At 43.8% G+C, this 24,509-nt stretch overlaps 2 protein-coding genes across 2 annotated transcripts; both read right to left on the bottom strand.

Annotated features, from left to right (window-relative positions):
• Positions 1–18,886: 18,886 nt before the first annotated feature.
• LOC121556252 (kelch-like protein 33) lies at positions 18,887–20,345 on the bottom strand. The gene is made up of 3 exons (XM_045211759.1): positions 20,000–20,345; positions 19,705–19,875; positions 18,887–19,555 (listed from the first exon to the last, which is right to left on the bottom strand). Exons 1-3 carry the CDS (start codon positions 20,338–20,340, stop codon positions 19,033–19,035), a joined length of 1,035 nt encoding a protein of 344 aa, XP_045067694.1. The 5' UTR covers positions 20,341–20,345; the 3' UTR covers positions 18,887–19,032.
• Positions 20,346–20,374: 29 nt separating this feature from the next.
• Positions 20,375–23,711, bottom strand: LOC121564541 (kelch-like protein 26). Its single transcript, XM_045211792.1, has 3 exons — positions 23,183–23,711; positions 20,451–20,939; positions 20,375–20,382 (listed from the first exon to the last, which is right to left on the bottom strand). The coding sequence occupies exons 1-3, from the start codon at positions 23,709–23,711 to the stop codon at positions 20,375–20,377; spliced, it is 1,026 nt and encodes a 341-aa protein (XP_045067727.1).
• Positions 23,712–24,509: the final 798 nt, after the last annotated feature.

Below are 24,509 nucleotides of genomic sequence, written 5' to 3'. Positions count from 1 at the left end.
AACATAGAAACTAACACCCTGGCTCAACATTAAAGAGTCCCCAGAGCCAGGGCGTGACAGTACCCCCAAAGGCGCGGACTGCGACCGCGCCAACCAAACACCACAGGGGAGGGACCGGGTGGGCATTCCACCTCGGCGGCGGATCCGGCTCCGGGCGTGACCCCCACCCTCTAACAACCCCCCCGTAGTGCCCCTGGTCTGGTCCCGCTGGCTGGAGCTGGACTGGACATCGGTGGAGCGGATTGCTTAGGCTCCGGTGTGGCACCTGTGAAACGGGCACGGGCTGTGCCGGACTGACGACGCGCACCACAGGCTTGGTGCGGGAAGCAGGGACGGGCCGGACCGGGCTGACGACGCGCACCATTGACTTGGTGCGGGGAGCAGGAACAGGCCGGACCGGACTGGCGATGCGAACCATTGGCTTGGTGCGAGGGGCAGGAACAGGCCGGGCCGGGCTGGCGACACGCACCATTGGCTTGGTGCGAGGGGCAGGAACAGGCCGGGCCGGGCTGGCGACGTGCATCACAGGCTTGGTGCGAGGGACAGGAACAGGCCGGACCGCACTGGGAACACACACCACTGGCCTTATACGGGGATCAGGAACAGGCCGGACCGGACTGGCAACACACTTCAGTACCTCTCGCCGTGCCTCTACACTTTCCTCCCCTCTAATCACCAATGGCTCCCGTAACCCGGTGGCCTTCTCTCCTTGTCCACAAACTCGCCCTTTATCTGCCTCCAGCAGCCCCGTCGCCCATGCCATGTGCCCCCCCCTAAAAATGTCTTGTGGGTGCCTCTCCCCCGTGGATATGGCCTCCATGGCTCTCGCCAGACTCTCCATCCTCTGCTCCCAAGTCCAACCTCTCTCCTCTTCACGCTGCTTGACCCAGTCGAGGTGGTATCTTCTGTCACGATCGTCATTAGATGAAACGGGCCAAGGCGCAGCATGATAAGCGTACATGATTTATTAGATGTACAACACACGAACAAAAACAACAAACGATACGTGAAGTCCACAGGTTCACAAACACAAACCTACACGGAACAAGATACCACACCACACAAATGCCAAACGACTACCTAAGTATGGTTCCCAATCAGAGACAACAAGCAACAGCTGATTCACGTTGCCTCTGATTGAGAACCACCCCGGCCAACATAGAAACACAAAACATAGAAACTAACACCCTGGCTCAACATTAAAGAGTCCCCAGAGCCAGGGCGTGACAGTTGAATATTAGATGGTACCTGCAATGAGCATAGATAGGGTCTAGGGACTTTTGCCCTCATATGAGAAAAGTATCCTCGCAATATAAAATATATATATATATATATATATATATATATACAGTACCAGTCAGAAGTTTGGACAACCTACTCATTCAAGGGTTTTTCTTTATTTTTACTATTTTCTACATCGTAGAATGATAGTGAAGACATCAAAACTATGAAATAACTCATATGGAATCATGTAGTAACCAGAAAAGTGTTAAACAAATGAAAATATATTTGAGATTCTTCAAAGTAGCCACCCTTCGCCTTGATGACAGCTTTGCACGCTCTTGGCATTTAGAATGATAGTTGTTTCGTGTGACGTGTTTTTCTTTCTCCCCATTTTCCTGTGTAGTGTGTTTGTGTGTTCTGGGCATTCCAGGTGTGCTGAGTTGCGGCTGACGATGGTGGGCGTGGCTTCGGTCCGGAGTCCTGGCAGCTGTAGCTGATTGTCGAGAGTATAGACTGATTGCCGTGTGAGCTCGAGAGAGGGAGGAGGGTGCACTTTTTGTTTGGCTGTTTGAGGATTTGGTTATTGGTTGTTTTAATTTATCTTTGTTTGTGTTCCAGCCTGTCCTCCTGATGTATTCCACCCTACCTGGGTCCTGGAGAAGGGAAAGGTAGTTCTGCCCATGGGTGTACATTCACACGTAGATAACCCATTGTTTTACACGCTAGGTTAGCCGGGCGGGTGTCACCCCTGTATTTTTGGTAAACAGGTAGGAAAGTGGGTTAGGGTTTAGAGTGTGATAGGAAGGATTAGGTGTGTAGAAGAGGAGGGACCTTTGTTTATTTTCATTACTTGGACCCCCGTTCCCAAATATTCCCTTCTCTAAACTGTCACGCGACGTGTATGCGGTCAGCGAAGTCAAACGCAGGACACAGAGCGGCTGGCAACGTACTTTACTGAACACAGTAATAAACGTTCAAAACAACAAACCTCCAAACAGGGAGGAAAACACAAATACCCGTAATACAAAGCAACTGCCGAAATGACAAAGAACAATCACACACAAAATAACCAATGAGAGACAGGGGGTAATATAGGGAATACAATCCAACATAATGGGAAACAGGTGTAAACAATAAAGACCAAACAAGACAATCACCGAAACATCGATCGGCAGTAGCTAGTACTCCGGGGACGACGAACGGCGAAGCCTGCCCGAGCAAGGAGGAGGAGCAGCCTCGGCTGAATCCGTGACACCCCCCCCTTGAAGTGCGGCTCCAGCCGTGCGCCTACCCCGGCCTCGGGGACGGCCAGGAGGACGCGGAGCAGGGCGAGTCGGATGACTCCGGTGGAAATTCCTCAACAGGGAGGGATCTAGGATGTCCCTCCTAGGGACCCAGCACTGTTCCTCCGGACCGTACCCCTCCCACTCCACGAAATACTGCAGACCCCCCATCCGACGCCTCGAATCCACGATGGAATGGACTGAGTACGCCGGAGCCCCCTCGATGTCTACTGGGGGCAGAGGAGCCTCTCGTACCTCATTCTCCTGGAGTGGACCAGCTACCACCGGCCTGAGGAGAGACACATGGAACGAGGGGTTAATGCGGTAATTAATGGGCAGTTGTAACCTATAACATACCTAGTTCAATCTCCTCAGGACTTTAAATGGCCCCACAAACCGCCAACCCAGCTTCCGGAAGGGCAGGCGAAGGGGCAGGTTTCAGGTCGAGAGCCAGACCCGATCTCCCGGTGCATACACCGGAGCCTCACTGCGGTGGCGATCGGCGCTCGCCTTTTTGCCGCCTGATAGCCCGCTGCAGATGGACATGCGCAGCGTTCCATGTTTCCTCCGAGCGCCGAAACCACTCATCCACCGCAGGAGCTTCGATCTGGCTCTGATGCCAGGGTGCCAGGACCGGCTGATAACCCAGCACACACTGAAAAGGCGCAAGATTAGTGGAGGAGTGGCCCCGACCACTCTGCCCCGACCACTCTTCCTGCCGGTCCTGGCAATAGGACCTCAGAAACCTACCCACATCCTGGTTTACTCTCTCCACCTGCCCATTACTCTCAGGGTGAAAACCCGAGGTAAGGCTAATCGAGACCCCCAGACGTTCCATAAACACCCTCCAGACTCTAGAGGTGAACTGGGGACCCCGATCAGACACTATATACTCAGGCACCCCGTAGTGCCAGAAGACGTGAGTAAACAGGGCGTCGGCCGTATGTAGGGCTGTAGGGAGACCTGGCATAGGAATGAGATGGCAGGCCTTAGAAAACCGATCCACAACGACCAAGATCGTGGTGTTCCCCTGGGAGGGGGGAAGGTCCGTGACAAAATCCACCGATAGGTGAGACCACGGCCGTTGTGGAACGGGTAGGGGTTGTAACTTCCCTCTGGGCAGGTGTCTAGGCGCCTTACACTGGGCGCACACTGAGCAGGAAGAAACGTAAACCCTCACGTCCCTAGCTAAGGTGGGCCACCAGTACCTTTCACTAAGGCAGTGCACTGTCCGACCAATACCAGGATGACCAGAGGAGGGTGACGTGTGAGCCCAATATATCAGTTGATCACGGACCTCAAGCGGCACGTACTTCCGTACCTCTGGACACTGTAGGGGAGTAGGGTCGGCACGTAACACCCGCTCGATGTCCGCATCGACCTCCCACACCACCGGTGCCACCAGACAAGACTCCGGAAGTATGGGAGTGGGCTCAATGGACCTCTCCTCTGTGTCATATCGTCGGGACAGGGCGTCTGCCTTAGCGTTCTGTGACCCTGGTCTATAGGTGAGCTTAAATACAAATCGGGTAAGAAACATGGCCCACCTAGCCTGGCAAGGGTTCAGTCTCCTCGCTGCCCGGATGTACTCCAGGTTACGATGGTCAGTCAGAATGAGAAAAGGGTGTTTAGCCCCCTCAAGCCAATGCCTCCACACCTTCAGGGCTTGAACCACCGCTAGCAGCTCCCCGTCCCCCACGTCATAATTGCGCTCCGCCGGACTGAGCTTCTTAGAATAGAAAGCACAGGGGCGGAGTTTTGGTGGCGTACCCGAGCGCTGAGACAGTATAGCACCGATCCCCGCCTCGGACGCATCTACCTCAACTTGGAACGCCAAAGAGGGATCCGGATGTGCCAGCACCGGAGCCGAGGTGAACAGGTCCTTCAGATGTCTAAACGCCCTGTCCGCCTCAGCCAACCACTGCAGACGCACCGGGCCCCCCTTTAGCAGGGAGGTGATGGGAGCTGCTACCTGTCCAAATCCCCGGATAAACCTCCGGTAGTAATTGGCAAAACCCAAAAACCGCTGCATGAAAAGGTACTCATAGAGACCCGAGGTGGTACTGATTGCTGTCTTCCACTCATCTCCCTCCCCAATGCGCACCAGGTTATACGCGCTCCTGAGATCCAATTTTGTGAAGAATCGTGCCCCGTGTAATGACTCCCTCATACTAGCAATCAGAGGGAGAGGATAGCTGTATTTGATTGTAATCTGATTGAGACCACGGTAATCAATACACGGGCGTAAACCCCCATCCTTCTTCTTCACAAAAAAGAAACTCGAGGACGCAGGGGAAGTGGACGATCGTATGTATCCCTGTCTCAGAGATTCGGTGACGTATGTCTCCATAGCCGCCGTCTCCTCCTGAGACAGAGGATACACATGACTACGAGGAAGCGCAGCGCCTACCTGGAGGTCTATCGCACAATCCCCCCTGTCGATGAGATGGTAATTGAGTCGCCTTCTTTGGCGAGTGCCAAATCAGCATACTCAGGAGGAATGTGCATGGTGGGAATTTGGTTCGGACTTTCCACCGTCATTGCCCCTACGGAAAGACCTACACACTGCCCGACACACTGATCAGACCATCCCTTGAGAGCCCTCTGTTGCCATGAAATGTTGGGGTCATGAGATGTTAACCAGGGAAGCCCCAACACCACGGGAAACGCAGGAGAGTCAATCAAATATAACCGTATAATCTCCTCATGGCCCTCCTGCGTCTTCATCTTAAGTGGCGCTGTGACCTCCCTAATCAATCCCGACCCCAAAGGGCGGCTATCTAGGGCATGGATGGGGAAGGGCACATCAACTGGTACAATGGGAATCCATAACTTATACTTGAACTGGCGATCGATACAATTCCCAGCTGCGCCTGAATCTACTAGCGCCTTATGCTGGGAGTGAGGAGAAACCTCGGGAAACACAACTTTAATACACATATGTACAACAGTGAGCTCTGGGTGAGTTGGGTGCTTACTCACCTGGAATTACTCATCAGTGCGCTGCCTACTGCCTCGATTCCTAGGAGACCCTCCCCAGAACCGACCCGCAGTGTGTCCTCTGCGGCAACAGTTGGTGCAGGGGACGGCCTCTCTCCTGGTCTCTCTCCTAGTCTCCCTAGCACCAGCACCCCCGAGCTCCATAGGGCTCGGCTCGGAAGTGCTGGGGGATGGAATGGACGGCCCCGACTCTGGACGTCCGCGGGTAGCCAACAGGGTATCTAGGCGAATCGACATGTCCACCAGCTGAATTCAATTCAACCATAGTGCTCTCAATTTGAACCATTCGTGAATGTTCTGAATCAGTACCATTGACAACCTCTTACCAACCATTGCCAACCTCTTACCAACCATTGCCAATCTCCAGCTTTGCCAAGCCTCTGGACCAGGCCCTGAGTGGCCACGCTGCCACATTGTTGGATGGAGAGATCTTCATCTCAGGGGGGTTCGACTGCAGGTACCAGTGTCTGACGTCCATGTTCCTGTACCACCCTGAGAGAGGAACCACCTATATGGCAGAGATGAGCCAGGATCGGGCCCAGCACTGTATGGAGGTCCTGCATGGTGGTGGTGGTCTCTGCGTGGTTGGAGGGGTGTGTAACCTACGTACGTTCTACACCGACCAGCTGGCCTGTGAGGTCTACGACCCTGTTAGTGACTCCTGGAGCGCCCTCACACCCCTGGCCATCCCCCATGTTGGAGCAGCCTCTGTGGTTCTGGAGGGGAAGCTCTATGTGCTGGGAGGATACTGCCAAGAGGACTACAGGGAGACCAGACTGGTGCATCGTTATGATCCCATTACCCAATGTTGGGAGAACATGGGCAAGATGCCCGGACCCAACACTGACATAAGAGCCTGTTTGCTCCGCCTACCCGCCCACTTGAGACAATAAAACAATGAGAGCGGGAGCGTGACAGAGTGAGAAAGAGGGCTGGGGATGCCATATATAAAATTAAATATACAGTACCAGATAAAAGTTTGGACACACCTACTCATTCAAGGGTTTTTCTTTATTTTTACTATTTTCTACATTGTAGAATAATAGTGAAGACATCAAAACTATGAAATAACATACTGTATATGGAATCATGTAGTAACTAAAAACGAATGAAAATATATTTTATATTTGAGATTCTTCAAATAGCCACCCTTTGCCTTGATGACAGCTTTGCACAATCTTGGCATTCTCTCAACCAGCTTCACCTGGAATGCTTTTCCAACAGTCTTGAAGGAGTTCCCACATATGCTGAGCACTTGTTGGCTACTTTTCCTTCACTCTGCCGTCCGACTCATCCCAAACCATCTCAATTGGGTTGAGGTCGGGGGATTGTGGCGGCCAGGTCATCTGATGCAGCACTCCATCACTCTCCTTCTTGGTAAAATAGCACTTACACAGCCTGGAGGTGTGTTGGGTCATTGTCCTGTTGAAAAACAAATGATAGTCCCACTAAGCCCAAACCAGATGGGATGGTGTATTGCTGCAGAATGCTGTGGTAGCCATGCTGGTTAAGTGTGCCTTGAATTCTAAATAAATCACAGACAGTGTCACCAGCAAAGCACCCCCACACCATAACACCTCCTCCTCCATGCTTATGGTGGGAACTACACATGCAGAGATCTTCCGATCACCCGCACCGTGTCTCACAAAGACACGGTGGTTGGAACCAAAAATCTCCAGACCAAACTACACATTTCCACCTGTCTAATGTCCATTGCTTGTGTTTCTTGGCTCAAGCAGATCTCTTCTTCTTCTTGGTGTCCTTTAGTAGTGGTTTCTTTGCAACAATTTGACCATGAAGGCCTGATTCACACAGTCCCCTCTGAACAGTTGATGTTGAGATGTGTCTGTGACTTGAACTCTGTGAAGTGTTTATTTGGGCTGCAATTTCTGAGGCTGGTAACTCTAATGAACTTATCCTCTGCAGCAGAGGTAGCTGTGGGTCTTCCATTCCTGTGGCGGTCCTCATGAGAGCCAGTTTCATCATAGCGCTTGATGGCTTTTGCGACTGCACTTGAAGAAACTTTAAAAATTCTTGAAATGTTCCATATTGTCTGACCTTCATGTCTTAAAGTAATGATGGACTGTCATTTCTCTTTTTTTTATTTGAGCAGTTCTTGCCATAATATGGACTTGGTCATTTACCAAATAGGGCTATCTTCTGTAGACCCCCCCTACCTTCTCACAACACAACTGATTGGCTCAAACTCATTAAGAAGGAAATAATAACCACAAATTAACTTTTAAGAAGGCACACCTGTTAATTGAAATGCATTCCAGGTGACTACCTCATGAAGCTGGTTAAGAGAATGCCAAAAGTGTGCAAAGCTGTCATCAAGGCAAAGTGTGGCTATTTGAAGAATCTCAAATATGAAAAATAGTTTGATTTGTTTAAAAAAAATTTGGTTACTACTTTATTCCATATGTGTAATTGAATAGTTTTGATGTCTTCACTATTATTCTACAATGTAGAAAAACCCTTGAATGAGTAGGTGTGTCCAAACTTTTGACTGTTAGTGTATATGACTGTTAAACACAGAGAAAGAGCTAGGCTGGCATTCGTGAATCTACAGGTGGGAAAAAAACGTATTGTAAGCCAGAATTGATAGCCTAATGTCATTGATATATTGGTTTGATTGAAAAACAACCAATTCCATTCGTATTTGGTAAAATGTACATACATTCATGAGGTGGAAAGATCCAATATCACCAGCCACCCCTATTTGGAATAACCCCACCTTACCTCGGGTGTTTAATGACAACACCTTTAAGTCTTGGTTCCAAAGTGGCATCATGAATTTTTAACATACTATGATGGATATCTACTGTAATTCAGTCAATTACAAGAAAGATTTGGATTATCCTAAGGTTTTACAACTCAGAAATCTAATTTAATGACTTCACGCCTCTGAGCTCAGCTGGTGCACGCGGAGGTTCACGGGACCACCCAACACAAAAATATATGCACGCATGACTGTAAGTCGCTTTGGATAAAAGCGTCTGCTAAATGGCATATTATTATTATTAACAGAATCTGGATGAACCTAAGGCATCTAGCATAGAAAAAATACTGAAAGAAGCTGCTATGCCAAATAAGTTGATTGCCAAGTTATACCAAGGGTTGATTGAAACTCTAACGGATGGTTCAGGACCTATAAGGGAAAAATGGGAAACAGATCTAAAGGAAGAAATTAAGAAAACCAGCACAGATATGTAAAAATGTTCATACCTGCTCCTACAACCTAAGACATAAACTACTGAAATGTAAGATAATTCATAGGACTTATTGCACTCCTGCCATAATGCATACAGTATAATGCACCAAGAAATGTCACATCTCTGTTGGAGATGCACAAAGGAACAAAGGAACTATTACATATGCCGTGGTCCTGTGATAAACTGAAACCATTTTGGGATAATGTATGTCCTATCATTTCCTTGTCACTAGGAATTTATATCCATCCATCTCCATGATTATGTCTGTTGGGATATGTAAATATTAGCGATTAATATCAGAGAAAGTTTTGTTTTCAAGGTCTAATTGCTGCAAAAAAAAAATGTATAGCCATCAATTGAAAAGCCTCATATTCACCCTTAATAACAAATTGGAGGACTGAACTATCTAGCTACATACTGTACCATTGGATTCGGTATATTATAAAATTAAACAAAAACTGGAAGTGTTTGACGAAATTTGGAAACCATATGTTGATCACTTTGGGGAATGTGTTGTATAGTGGCCGTTTTGTTTTGCATTGTGTTGTTTGTGGGGTGCTGTGGAAAAACAATAAAAAAACAATTAGTAAAAAACGAAAGAAAAATGAATGTATGTGTGTTGATAGTATTACATAACTTATGACCTCTTTCCAAAGAGTGTTATTTGCTTCATGAAATTATATACATTTTAATATTATTCTGCTTATGTAATCGTAGGGATTTCTTAGTTCTTAAACTCTCTCTTACAGTAATCAAACTTTAAACAGTTGTGAAAAGCCTGAATTGGGAAGGAAATGGAACTCCAGCAATGAACTGAGAGAGAGAGAGAGAGAGAGAGAGAGAGAGAGAGAGAGAGAGAGAGAGAGAGAGAGAGAGAGAGATAGAGAGTGAGATAGAGAGAAGAGAGAGTGCGTGAGCCAGCCAGCCAATGAGCACCAATATCTGTGTGTCTTGCGTTAATGATCAACGGTAGCCATTTTCAACCAGTATTCACAAGGCTTCGTAGGTGGATTACTAAGGGAACGTTGTGAGATACTCCACTCTGTCCCTCCTGAGAGGATGATGAAGATGACGATGAAGATGACGGCCACTGTCTAGCTGGTCCTGCTGAAGCACCTCCCTGTAAGCAAAAAGCAGCAAGGGTAACCCCTTATCCCAGTCTTTACCAGTGTCAGCCACAAACTTCCTCAGCATGTTCTTGAGCGTTTGATTGAACCTCACAACGAGCCCATCCATTTGGGGATGGTAGTGAGTGGTCCTTCAGCCTTTGATGCCCAGCTGTTGGTGGAGTTGAACCATCAGTCGCGAGGTGAAGTTTTTCCCTTGGTCCGTCAGGATTTCATCTGGGATTCCTACACAAAAGAAGAGCTGAACAAGACAATTGATTATTTTGGAAGTGTTTATGGAACAGAGAGGGAAGGCTTCAGGGAATTGGGTGGAATAGTCACAGATCACCAGTATGTACTCGTAATCTGCGCTACTCTTCTCCAAGGTCCCATTGTACCTCTAATTCAGACACATCAGCAACAGCTATGTCTTCCAATGGTGCGACTGCTGTCGGCATCCAAAGATTATCTGACAACAGCAGTGGTGTAGCCTATGGGGCGATATTGATATCACTGATTGTTGATACCTAGGCTACATAGCACACTGCTGCTCTCTCATTTATTTGCACTTCACGGATTGTGGTTGTTGTGGATGGCTGTTCACAAATGTATACATGTATTTTAACCCGGTAACAATTGAACTGAAGAAGTTTAAACAGACACATTTTGATGGGGATGTTATTATGTTGTTCATTTGATTTCCGCGGGGGCGCGGAAATTGTAGGCTAAGGGTTAAGCTGCCTATCAATCATTGATTTTGCGACCTGGGTTATATTCATTACAGAAACTTTTTTACGAACCAAATGGATTCAAACAGAGAAAAAATTCAGGTAGGTCCCTCCCCGTTTTGCAACAGAATCTGAGTTATGAATATGCCCCAGTGGACAGCCAGTGAAAATGCGCTTTTGCAACAACTACACAGCTAAATTTGATCGATAAAGTGAACACTGTGGGTGTTCAATGTCTCCCCTTTTAAGCATTTACATGAGAACCACCAGAAAGTGTTGAATTTACACTTTCTAAAGTGCTGCTCTTTTAACGCTGATACTTTCCAACACCAGTGCATTACAATGTTGCACTAACTCAGTGTTAATTGTGGTGGTGTTCACTGGTGGTGTTCACTGATACCTTATCAAAGGGGAACCATCACACTCGCCCAGAAGCTTGGCTGGTGCGTAAATCCTGTGAATTCAGCAAATTCACCAGTGTTAAATCAACACTGAGAGTGTTAATGGTCCAGTGTCTACATGGGTTCACACTTTTCAGTGTTAAATTAACACACTGCTTAGTGTAAAGCCTTATTTGCATATTTCCCAGTGTGCCTTGCCTTTCGAGTGAATGACTGCGACTGTATTTGTTAGTGACAGGGAAATGGTTGTTGTATTCATCCAGTTTCAGTCCTAAGCGAATATGTTATCATTAAAATCTAATTATTTATCACTATACTAGTGATGGGAAACCAAGGCTTTCTGAAGGCTTCAGGGCTTTCACCAAACTGTGTTGAAAAACTGTTCATTACTCAGAGCTTCATGATCTGTTATTACTATTTTCATTATCTGTTGACAATGCACATTTTAGGCCGTCATTGTAAATAAGAATTTGTTCTTAACTGACTTGCCTAGTTACAGTGGCTTGCGAAAGTATTCACCCCCCTTGGCATTTTTCCTATTTTGTTGCCTTAGAACCTGGAATTAAAATGTATTTTGGGGGGGGGTTGTATCATTTGATTTACACAACATGCCTACCACTTTGAAGATGCAAAATACTTTTTTTTGTGAAACAAACAAGAAATAAGACAAAAAAACAGAAAACTTCTACTCTTCTACGCAACTACCATGCTTCACTGTGGGAATGGTGTTCTCGGGGTGATGAGAGGTGTTGGGTTTGCGCCAGACATAGCGTTTTCCTTGATGGCCAAAAAGCTCAATTTTAGTCTCATCTGACCAGAGTACCTTCTTCCATATGTCTGGGGAGTCTCCCACATGCTTTTTGTTGAACTCCAAACGTGTTTGCTTATTTTTTCTTTAAGCAATGGCTTTTTTCTGGCCACTCTTCCGTAAAGCCCAGCTTTGTGGCGTGTATGGCTTAAAGTGGTCCTATGGACAGATACTCCAAGCTTTGCAGCTCCTTCAGGGTTATCTTTGGTCTCTTTGTTGCCTCTCTGATTAATGCCCTCCTTGCCTGGTCCGTGAGTTTTGGTGTGCGGCCCTCTCTTGGCAGGTTTGTTGTGGTGCCATATTAGTTCCTTTTTTAAAATAATGGATTTAATGGTGCTCTGTGGGATGTTCAAAGTTTCTGATATGTTTTATAACCCAACCCTGATATGTACTCCTCCACAACTTTGTCCCTGACCTGTTTGGAGAGCTCCTTGGTCTTCATGGTGCTACTTGCTTGGTGGTGCACCTTCCTTAGTGGTGTTGCAGACTCTGGGACCTTTCAGAACAGGTGTATATATACTGAGATCATGTGACACCTAGATTGCACACAGGTGGACTTTATTTAACTAATTATGTGACTTCTGAAGGTAATTGGTTGCACCCAATCTTATTTATGGGCTTCATAGCAAAGGGGGTGAGTACATATGCATGCACCACTTTTCCGTTATTTATTCTTTCGAATTTTTTGAAACAACTTATTTTTTTCATTTTACTTCACCAATTTGGACTATTTTGTCTATGTCCATTACATGACATTTAAATAAAAATCAATTTAAATTATACGTTGTAATGCAACAAAATAGGAAAAACGCCAAGGGGGATGAATACTTTTGCAAGGCACTGTAAATAAAGGTTAAATGGAAAATAAATAGTATTTTTTTCTTTTTTTTACCCACCTCAAACTTGTATTTAAGCAGAAAAAAAATAATGCTATTTCCTCACAGAGGATGAGCTGGTCAATCAGTGGTCTACTTGCATGACAATTTTTTTGTTGTTGGGGTACAACGCAATCATTCCAACACAGAAAAGCAGTTTTTTAACATATTGTACTTAATAAATAAAACACTTGGAATGAAAACCTTTTCACTCATATTGTAATTAATTATAGATCATATTAAATATAAATCTGGAAACACTGGACAGTTACTTTAAACATGGCATCCATACAGTAGACATATTTTTCAATCTAGATGTATTTTTTATGCACTATACTACAATGGTGGAAATATTTCGGGGAAACATTTACTAAGGGCCATCATCCTTGTTTGGTAGAGATTCGTTTTTTGAGATGAAAGATTTCCAGCACTGTGTAGACACTGTATGAGTGACTGTTTGGCATCATCAACAGGGCGTCGTCATCTGTTAATAAATATGTTATACTTAACAGTTTGCCTGACTGTTCATCATAATTTCCCTTATAATGGACTGGTTAAGGTTTTATTTCATTCTTACATTGTAACATGCCACATGTATATAGGAACAAATAAAAAGTATTATAAACTTATTATAAAATGCATGTGTTTTCTAACCGTGGAAACTCATACCTGAAAATGAAAATGTATATATACATTACATACAATATAAAATGATATACAAAACTCATAACTGGGGTACAACTCAACATTAGGAAGGTGTTCTTCATATTTTATACACTCAGTGTATGTTGACTTATAAAAACAATATGAAACCTATTAGGAAATGTTTTATTTTGTAGAGGTTACATTGTCAGAACATATGCTTTTCTTATAATATTCATAGAGGACTCATATAATTAATTTATTTTGTCTCACATACTTCATATCATATCTATGTAGGACAATCACCACAATTATGTATTCAGTTGTATTTTCCACATAAGGCATATACGTTAACACATAGAGTATATCAATACACAAATGACATACAGTACAGTAAGGCAAAACATACACAATCTTACCAGATACTTATTCGATTTTTGTACAAATAATCTTCTTCTGCCATTAAAGATTTTTATTTGATTATGATTATTTTCCATATGGGGATAAACTAGTAGGTTAATTACCCAGCCAAGCAGATACAAGTAGTCAAGTCATTTTGGTTGTGAAGTGCATTATCAACAATCTTTGTCCTTTTTTTATAACAAAATGCAATTCAGCTCTTGGCTGTCTATTGTATCAGCCTGTCACAGGTCCTCCCAGTAAACACCACCTCAGAAGATGAGGAAGTACATTGTTTATGAGGATTACCTGCTGCAGTTATTTGAGAGATGTCCAGTTTGCAGCCAAACATGCAACATAGAGAAGACCAGCAAGGGGACCCTCAGCATCTCGCAGACATGCCCTCGCTGTGAGCATTCCTACAAATGGAACAGGGAGGACACCTGAATCAGGTTGGTCACGTTTTACCTGGTCAAAGGTCAAAACAGTTTAGAGTTTTGTCCCAATTCACTTTCATTGCCTAGCCTGGTGGAACCAGCCTGATTGCTGCATTTACCATTCCATTTCCCTTCACATACTGTATAATGATATCTGAAGTGAAATCGAAAGGTGAATGCATCAATCAGGTTGGTTCCACCATGCTAATCATAACCACCATTGATAATGTAATCAGTGCACTGTTTGTGTGTGACCGACCACTATCTTTGATGAGGGGCCAGGAGCTGATCTACGCTGCCATGCCCATCAATGGGGCGCTGGCAAAGACCTTACCTCTTGCCTGTTCACCAATGGTAGGTTTAGTCTGACCTGTTCAAATTTCAATATAGTATATGTTTGTTTGTCAGATATTACCTATCCTAACTGCCATTGGTAATAGAACAGTGACTGGTGAATGTGTTCACAGATGCATCTATGGAGCCAGCACTGGGAGACTTGCATGATGATGTGATGTCCTGACTGACAGACAGGCTTGATACTGACGTCTCTGAATGGAGAGAGACCTGGCACTCAACACATCCACAATGTGGGGCTGAAGGTGATTACTAATAATACAGTACAGCAGGAATGTCCAGTATTTGCAACACACTTTTCATTCCATGTGTCACTGATGAACTCTGCCTCAGCTCTGCCTATTTCTACATTTACATTTTAGTCATTTAGCAGACGCTCTTATCCAGAGCGACTTACAGTTACTGAGTGCATACATTATTTTTAATTTTTTCATACTGGCCCCCCGTGGGAATCGAACCCACAACCCTGGCGTTGCAAACACCATGCTCTACCAACTGAGCTACATCCCTGCCAGCCATTCCCTCTCCTACCCTGGACGACGCTGGGCCAATTGTGCGCCGCCTCATGGGTCTCCCGGTCGCGGCCGGCTACGACAGAGCCTGGATTCGAAACAGGATCTCTAGTGGCAGTTAGAGATAGACCATTGCGCCACTCGGGAAACCTGTTCTACAGATGGAGAGGACTGTAGATGCTTTTGCCAGACGCCAGCCTCGGTCGTTTGATGGGGATACAATAATTTGGTAGGTTTTATCTGACCTGTTTAAACTTCAGCATAGTACCTGTTTGTGTGTCAGATATTACCTATCCTAACTGTCATTGGTAATAGAACAGTGACTATGTGTGTATGTGTTCACAGAAACATGTATGGAGCCAGCACATGGAGACATGTAAGATGATGTGATGAAGTCCAGACTGACAGACGGGCTTGATACTGATGTCTCTAATCTGATCTGTATCGGCTGGAAATTACAATGAAAGGTGCACAGTGTTATATTAGCAGAACACTGCTTCTATGGTATTATGTAAAGGGTTGATTATTCTACATTGACCTGTTACTACATTTGAAAGTTATTAAAACAATTAGTTTAGAATATCTACATAAATTCAGCAATTGCATTCAGCTCATATTACTCTGTGGGCTGCTGACCTACTCAAAGCTTCCTCCAGCATCTCACCACACATCTGCCTGTTGTTATTGAACTCAACCTGCAGGAGGTTTGTTTGTTGTCATTGAGTGGGAGGAAACTGCTGCGGGCAAGATTATGACATACGGCTGTGTCTTTGTGGTGGCCAGGACACACACAAGAAACACCCACATCAAACCACACCCCCAAGCCAACTCACATTTGGCACCTGTCATGGCCGTCAGCATTTCTTAAGGAGCAAGACAAAAAACAAGGCCAAATCAGATGTTGCAGTTCCCCTTGAACCTTTATCTAGTTGTTTTCTAGATTTCTCCTGGTTCTGTATGTTTATAGTGTTCTGTGTGTGTTTTCTTTCTTTCCTGCTTCTCGGCTGTATTGCTCTCTTTGAGAGTATGGGTTCCTTATACTAACACTTCCTTTGATAATTTTTTACATGGCTTTTGTTCTATTAGAAATACATCTATATGTATTGTACTATCTAGTATTTGTATTCCTATCTGATTGTATGACATTTAGTGGCCTTTTTGGGTACTTGAGATAACTACACCAGGGGCCTCATTTATAAATATTGCGTAGAAACTATTTTAAAATACTACTTACGAACTGAATTTAGAATGTTTGTACACATAGAAAAAGTGTGATTTATCAAACAATCGTAAGAGCATCATACTCACACCTGTAAGAGATAACCATTGATAACACAAGAGGTTGGTGGCACCTTAATTGGGGAGGACGGGCTTGTGGTAATGACTGGAGCGGAATTAGTGGAAAGGTATCAAATACTCTGTTCCAGCCATTATAATGAGCCGTCCTCCCCTCAGCAGCCTCCACTGATGATAAATACCAATTGTTTTCAGCCTCAGTGCTCGTGCAATACTTTGGCTATTTGCATTTCGAAACACCCCTAATTAACCATGTATGGTAAAAATCATCCCGTTAAAGCCCATGAGAATATACAACACCGTACCATGAAACACAGTGGCGCAACTCAAAAGATCTATGATTTTTTTGTGAGACTGAGAGGTGCTAGTGTCAGAGATTGAGTACAGCCAAAAGCTGCGCTGAGGAGTATTTCTGTCTGTAATAAAGCCATTTTGTGGGGGAAAGCTAATTCTGATTGGCTGGGCCTGGCTCCCCAGTGGGTGGGCCTGGCTGCCAAGTGGGTGGGCATATGCCCTCCAAGACCCACCCATGGCTGCACACCTGCCCAGTCATGTGAAATCCATAGATTAGGGTCTAAATATTTTATTTCAATTGACTGATTTCCTTATATGAACTGTAGCTCAGTAAAATCTTTGAAATTGTTGCATGTTGAGTTAATATTTTGGTTCAGTATAATTTGTTGTCATTATATCTAGAATAAAGATGCACCATGCAGAAATCTCTCCACCATTTCCTGGTTGCAAAAATGCTAATAGTTTGCCTAATTTCAGTTTATGTGACAAAACAAGCAAGTATAGTGTAGAGAATAATTGTACCATCTAATCCGCTGTGAAATACATTTTCCATAACCCTGTTTGAAGCTGGTGTACAAAACAAAGTAAAATATGCAAAAACGAAATAACACACATACAACAGATCTACCGCTTCTTACATTTACATTGACATTTTAGTCATTTAGAAGAGGCTCTTATACAGAGTGACTTACAGTAGTGAGTTCATAAATGTTCTCATACTTTTTTCTTAGACTTGCTTTCAATGAGAATGACAGATCTATAACTCCCATTTCTATGTGAATTTCATCGGGTCGCTCAAAAAGGTACATATTGCAGCTTTATTAGGAAGAGCTTTGGGTGTTTAGCAAAAGTCTATCCTATACAATTGCGCACAATAGACTAGGTGTCCAATCCGAGGCACAAAAACATATGAAAACATGAATTCATGAACTTGATGCTTTGTTTGTTAAATCTAATGAGACCTTGCTGTAAATCAATCAGACAACAACAGATGATCAACATCAATTCGCAAAGGGATATTTGATCCAACGTGGATCCAGGCACAACTGTCTTCACCAGCATAACGAATGAGACACCAAAATATTCTCGACTTTTCTGGCAAACACCTTTTTTTCCAGTACTTGGGCTGTTGTTGCACATGCACTATCCCAACAGCTGTTGGTCACTTGACTGTCATTCGGAAAATTCCTTCCTGGATCAGATGATGATGTGTAAAAATATCACGGTGTAACTAATCAGCTGGACACTAAATGCCATCCAACAAGTATAATGCTTAATTATTGAAGAACCATGTAAATGACAGTATCGATTTAGGTTTTAAGTATCAAGGTAAGGTGACTCTTTTGGTTAGAAGCATTCTATTTTGCAATCGCCTACATCATTTTGGATTTGTGTGCCCATGAAAACTGTTTTCACCCTGTTACATAAGGAGACACGAAATGTTACATAGTTACCTTGCATTTCTGATATCTTTATACAAAAAACTGTCCAACAGCTAGATCCAGGATTCATACAGGGTTCAAGTTAAATGTCTTATTGATATATGATGTAATGACAACTTACACAGCCATAAATGCAAGGACAGAAAAGTCACACGTTTTTGGAGAAATGTAGACAAATGTAGCTAGTTTGATCATATGTCAATGTTAAGCAAGCTAGCTAACTTTATTATTAGCAATGTTGATAAGCTAGCTAAAATCTTATTGGTTGAGTAATTTTTCAGACTTCAAAGGCAAGTGAACACATTCATGTTAGACTTATGACTTCCCACTTCCCAGTTTCTAATTTCCCAAGAGGACATGAAGCCACCCTGAAATTGTAATGCCCTTCCTGTTTTTTAATAATAATTCACTTATAGCCTGCACATGGAGAGAAATAAACATGTTTAAGTTGCTTAACTGGTGTCCTTGTGAATATAGTGATTAAAGTATGGCACATGCTACATAAAGTGTTAAAACAGTGTTAAAACAATATTAACATCCTCATCCATTGAAATAAATGCTTGTAAGATCAATGTTACATTACATAAGTTGGCTATGGCAATTGATTATACATTTGGAACTAGCTAATGATAGTTAATTTATTACCCAAGCCCTAGAATGTGACACTAAAGCAGATGCCAAAAAGTAGCTAGCTGGCTAGCTAAATAGCTTGATTTTCACCATGAACTTGTACATCTACCTTGAATTTACCTATTGAAAATAAGCAATTCCGCCAGCTGGTTCAGTTAGCTGTTAGACAGTAGAGAACATTTATATATCATTTTATTATTGATTTGAAATGATGTGAGCTAAATATATACAAAATAAATGATTTGCAAAACTGAAAATATAGCTTGGTGTTAGCTAGATGGATGGTATACTCAGTATTCATAATTTATAAGAGTTGGGTGGAGTAAGGTGTAGGTCATGTAGTGGCATAATATTTAGTGTGGTGTTATGGGATGTATAGTGATTTTTCATTGTCTCAAGTGTTTGGGCAGGTGGAGCAAACAGGCTCTTATGTCAGTGTTAGGTCCGGGTATCTCGCCGATATTCTCCCAAAGTTGGTTGGTGGGATCATAACGATGCACCAGTCTGGTCTCCCTGTAGTCCTCTTGGCAGTATCCTCCCAGCACATAGATCTTCCCCTCCAGAACCACAGAGGCTGCTCTAACATGGGAGACGGCCAGGGGTGTGAGGGCACTCCAGGAGTCACTAACAGGGTCGTAGACCTCACAGGCCAGCTGGTCGATAGACGTCATGTTTTCATCAACAGTGACTCCTCCAGCCACATAAAGATGATTGTTTAAAGTCTCCATGCAGTGATGGGCTCGAGGTTGGCTCATCTCTGCCAGGTAGGTTGTTCCTCTCTCAGGATGGTACAGGAACATGGACACCAGACACTGGTACCTGCAGTCGAACCCCCCTGAGATGAAGATCTCTCCATCCAACAATGTGGCAGCATGGCAACTCAAGGTCATGTCCAAGGGTTGGGCAAAGCTAACAGGGAATGCCACATTTGGTAAAGATAGCAACAAAGAAACAAAGTTGTACTTAATAAGTTACATACCATTTCCAATGGAACAATTAACTACCGCAAGCGATTCTGTGATACCATTCCTTTTTGAGTTACCAAAGAAAAACCTTACCTCCAAGAATCTGTATTTGGACAGTAGCGCTCCACACTATCCAGGTTAGTTTCTGGATCAATGTACCCTCCAATGGCATATATAATCTCGTCCAGAACAACCACAGAAAAATTACACCTTTTCTCCTGCAAGTCGGCCAATCTCTCCCAGCGGTCCTGAAGCGGATTATATCTGAAAGAACATAAAGAATGAGAGATGAAGGAAGAAAATAATGTAAAAACATAAATATGTAAAAATATTAATACCTAAAGGACTCATTCGTTAGTAGATACAAAACCCAAAGTTCTTATCTCACCTGTAGACTGAGTTTAAAACGGCAAGCATTCCTTTATAATTCTGTCCCCCGAGCACGTACAACTTCCCTGCGAGCACAGCCACCTCGTGACTTAACCTTGGTGGCTTTGGCATCTCTCCCAGCAACCTCCACTCAACTGTCTTCACAATGCCTGTGTAGTTCCTCAGAGAGTTTCCGAACCACAGTTCTCGGCTGGGGGATCGCCGGATAAAGTCGGCAGAGATCTGGTCTCCACCCACCAAGACTAGACTGTCCTTGGGCTGGTAGACCCTGCACAGGCTCCAAGGTGTAACGTGATAGGAGCGAAAGTCCTCCAGTATAGTCAGGTAGAGATGTTTCATGTTGCATTCAGTCCACAGTTTTGCGGTTTTAACTTCACTGAACTCCGTGAAAGTCATGAGGGGAAAGTGGATGTTCTTCACCAGCTCTTTCGTGAATTTAAGCCTTTGACTGGGACAGGCCTCGATCCAGACCACTACTGCCTTGAAGACCACAAGCTCTGAGGGTACAAAGAGGGAGTTGCTTTTCAGGTATTTTCTAAGCTTCTTAACTGGCAGGTCTTGGAATTTAGGGGTGGCTGCCACATTTTGGAAGTGTCTCAGGACAAAGTCGTTGGCCACTTCGAGGAGTTCCGTTATCCCATAAGCCTCAGCGAAAGATGCCACGTCCAGGCAGGAGTGGGCGTCCATTTCCTGTTCCAGGAAGTCAAGGCACAGCAAGAGGGCGGGCTGGAACTGGAGCTGGAAGGCAATGCAGGTGATCTCAAAGACACGTCCCCAGCAGAGGGGGAGGGACCCGCTGTAAGAGCAGTCAATCAGGGCCTCCAGCTCAGAGGCCTCCAGGAAGGGAAGGGCCACACGGGGCTGCTGGGATTCCTTCATCCCGCTGGTGAACATTCCCCGGAAGTAGTCACTACTGGCAGACAGGAGCACTCTGTGGACTTGAGTCAGGAGAGAGAAGAGGAAATTGATTATTGTAGTTATCTCATAAATAGACTACTTCCACATCTGGTTTATCATGACTCTTATGAATTCAGATGTAAGACAAAAGGCATAATATTACAATTTGTTTTGATCCCAGATGAGTCCCCAACAATTAACAAAGAAATATACAATTCATATTTAATATTATTATTTTGTTATTATATATTAATATACTAATAATATTAATATATATCATCCTATTATTCTTTTTTACAGTGTTTTCTGTAAGTACATGGAGTAGCCAGCCAAAAAGAAAAGCCAGCCAATGAGTTCCAGGCTGGGGGGGTGGTCCTGGGGTGATTTTATTTTGCAGCACAAGCTCTATTTTGGTGGCCTCTGGTACATTCTAATGCATTGATTCCATTCAAACTACACAGCTAAATGATTGAATGACTTTACAATGATGGCTTTAAAATGACTTTGCAATAAAATTTTACTGAAAATATATGACTTCAGTGTGTTGTTAATTGTTTTGGATAACGTCAAAGCCTAGACCTATATGATCAGACCTACTTTCTAAGTAAGATAACCTTTTTTACATTAAACCTTTCTTCTATTGAGATTTAAGTCATATTTACTGCAAGATATGAATTGCCACAATTATTTTTGTTCTTCAAATTATGTATTTTATTGGCTCTGCTGCTGTGGATACTTAGGGTAAGACAACCATTGTGTAATTTTGTAATTTGAGTGAACTATCCCTTTAACAGTTCGGCCTGTCAATCAATCACTGTGGGTGGGACTGAGGGAAGGCGGTAGATTAGTAATCTAGTCAGAAAAACAAGTTTAGTCTGCCCTTAAAATTACTTTTATTGGGGCAACAACTAAATCTAGTCTACTCTTTCAATGTAGTTTATTTTGGCAAAAGCCTAAGAAAAAAACAATTTCCCTGTTTGACTGTTAGGTTGTATGGGTATTATGACTCATACTGTGGTACTCTATATACAGACTTTTCTGACTAGCGAATTGAAACTTTAAATGAAACGAAGCCTTAATAATGAAGTGGAAAATGAAACCGGCTGACAATGAATCTGTTATTGGCTGATTAGTCGACAACCGGTGCTTAGGGAAAACACTGCATTTAAAGGCCCAGTGCAGTCAAAAACGTGATTTTCTAGTGTTTTATACACACTGAGTGTATAAAACATCAGAAACACCTTCCTAATATTGAGTTGTCCTCAGAACAGCCTCTACAAGGTGTCGAAAGCGTTCCACAGGGATGTTGGCCCATGTTGACTCCAATGCTTCCCACAGTTGTGTCAAGTTGGCTGGATGTCCTTTGGGTGGTGGACCATTTTTGATACACACGGGAAACTGTTGTGCATGAAAAACCCAGTAGTGTGGCAATTCTTGACACAATCTAACCGGTGCGCCTTGCACCTACTTACTACCATACCCCGTTTAAAGGCACTTAAATCTTTTGTCTTGCCCATTCACCCTCTGATTGGCACAATCCATGTCTCAATTGTGCCAAAATCCTTCTTTAACCTGTCTCCTCCCCTTCATCTACACTATTTGAAGGGGATTTAACAAGTGCCATCAATAAGGGATCATAGCTTTCATCTGGATTCACCTGGTCAGTCTATGTCATGGAAAGAGTTACTAACATTTTGTACACTCAGTGTGTAATTCTACACTATGAGGTTCGATTAATACTGTGAAATTGTGAAAATTATGATAATGCCATTTTAGTGTAAGAGCTGTTTGAAAAGACCACCTGAAATTTCTGTCTGTTTTGGTGTGATGGGGTTTTGTCCTGCCTGGTGACATCACCGGGTGGTAAATTAGTTAATAAACCAATACGAAAGTGAATTCAAAGCTCTCTGTCAATAACAGCTAATTTTCTGTTTTCCCCTCCCCACTCAGACCACTCCAAATAGTCCAGCTAAATTCTTGCTTGAGAAATTGATCTTTGCTAAGAATATATTTTTGTTTCTTGTTGACCATTTTAATTTAAACCAAATACAGTTAGGTTCTTAATTGTTACCCAGAAATGATTTGATATTAATATAAAAGAAAACATGCTGCATTGGACCTTTAACATCACATTTAACATCACATGCTCAAAATCAATATTATTACCATCATAAGCATGCATGGGTTATTTAGCTTGATCCTGGACGAACCCCCATGAATAAATTGTCTCCTCTATCATTCAACAGTACATAGTTGTGATGTATTTTTACTTCAGTCTACTCACCATGAAATGATGTCCCACCAACCTCCAGCTCCACATCACAGCCCACTCTCTCTGCCCACAACTGTCTGATGGACTGAAGACTGACCTTCATCTGTTCTTCAGCAGATCTCTTCTTTTCTTCTGCCCTCTTCTTCTCTCCCCTCTTCATCTTCTCCTCCTCTTCACTGCAGAGTTCTAGAACTCTGGGGACCCCTAGTGTTGTAGCTGCAGTCTGTATCTGGGCCAGTGTTTCTCTGTTCAGAGCTGCTATGGTCCCAGTGTAGGCAAACTCCAGCACCCCTGCCAGCCCCACACACCCCACTTCAGGACCCAGACTGATGGATATCGCTGTCTTTATATACATGTCAATATCTCTCCTCTCCCTCCTCTTCTCCATCTCCTCATCCCTCTCCTGCAGTCTCTGGTGTACGAGGGAGCTGACAGCAGCCAGGACAGGGGAGTGCGCGTTGTGACGCTGCCCATCCTCAGTGCTCAGAGTCAGGTCAGTGAGGAGAGAGGAGTCCCTGAGCTGCTGCAGTGTTTGGAACATTTCTCTTGTATAGGAATCTCTGCCGTATACCCTTATTGAATCCACATCCTCTATTCCACCTTTCTGCCCTCTAACAACTGTCCACTCTTCTTTTAGTTCTTTCACTTCTTGAACGTCATCCTCCTCTTCTTCAGTTGTCTCTCTCTCTAGATCTTTCTTGCTGTTTCCCTCCCTTCTAAATGCTTCATCATCTTTCTCTTCTTCTTTTGTGTTCACCTTACCCCCACAATCCTTTTCTTTCACATCCCCTGCACGCTCTTCTCCCTCTCCATCTATATTGTGTTTATCCCCTCTAAATGCTTCATCTTGTCTCCGTAGAGCTTCCAAACCCCTCTGGAAGCATGGTCCAGATAAAGCCATCGCTTCCAACAACAACAGTCTTTATCTCTACAAATGTCCAACAGTGTCTCCCTACAAACACAGCTTACTATTAAATCAAACAAATAAAATAAAAAAACACTACACAAATGTGTTGCCACACTAAAAAAGCCTCAAGTCACTTACCTGACACAGGTTTTTGTGGATAAATACAACAGAAAATCATACAGTGGTATCCGTGTCCCAGCATATGTTGTGGCTCTCAGCTGTAGCTGTCCTATTGACTGTGTGTGATCTTAGTGCAGTTTTCTCTTCCCCACTCTCTACAGGGTCAGGTATCTCCTTCCTTTCCCTTCTGACTCCTGTTTGACAGACCCTTTTATAAATCCACTCAACCAACCAAGCTGCTATGTATAGATATACTCCTGAAGTCAGACAGGTCAGACCTCACAGTAAACTATGAATAATAGTTTCTATTTC

Source organism: Coregonus clupeaformis, chromosome 39 (genome assembly GCF_020615455.1).
Source record: "Coregonus clupeaformis isolate EN_2021a chromosome 39, ASM2061545v1, whole genome shotgun sequence".
NCBI lineage: Eukaryota > Metazoa > Chordata > Actinopteri > Salmoniformes > Salmonidae > Coregonus > Coregonus clupeaformis.
Note: the sequence above shows the minus strand (reverse complement) of the source record. Positions and strands in the feature narration are given on the sequence as shown.

Coding starts and splice junctions, on each gene's coding strand:
- LOC121564541 (XM_045211792.1), bottom strand. CDS start 23,711: ATGTTCCAAACACTGCAGCAGCTCAGGGACTCCTCTCTCCTCACTGAC. Junction 20,940..23,182: donor TGGTGGGACATCATTTCATG/GTGAGTAGACTG, acceptor TCCTGACTCAAG/TCCACAGAGTGCTCCTGTCT.
- LOC121556252 (XM_045211759.1), bottom strand. CDS start 20,340: ATGAAACATCTCTACCTGACTATACTGGAGGACTTTCGCTCCTATCAC. Junction 19,876..19,999: donor GTTTTAAACTCAGTCTACAG/GTGAGATAAGAA, acceptor ATGTTCTTTCAG/ATATAATCCGCTTCAGGACC. Junction 19,556..19,704: donor CCAAATACAGATTCTTGGAG/GTAAGGTTTTTC, acceptor ATTCCCTGTTAG/CTTTGCCCAACCCTTGGACA.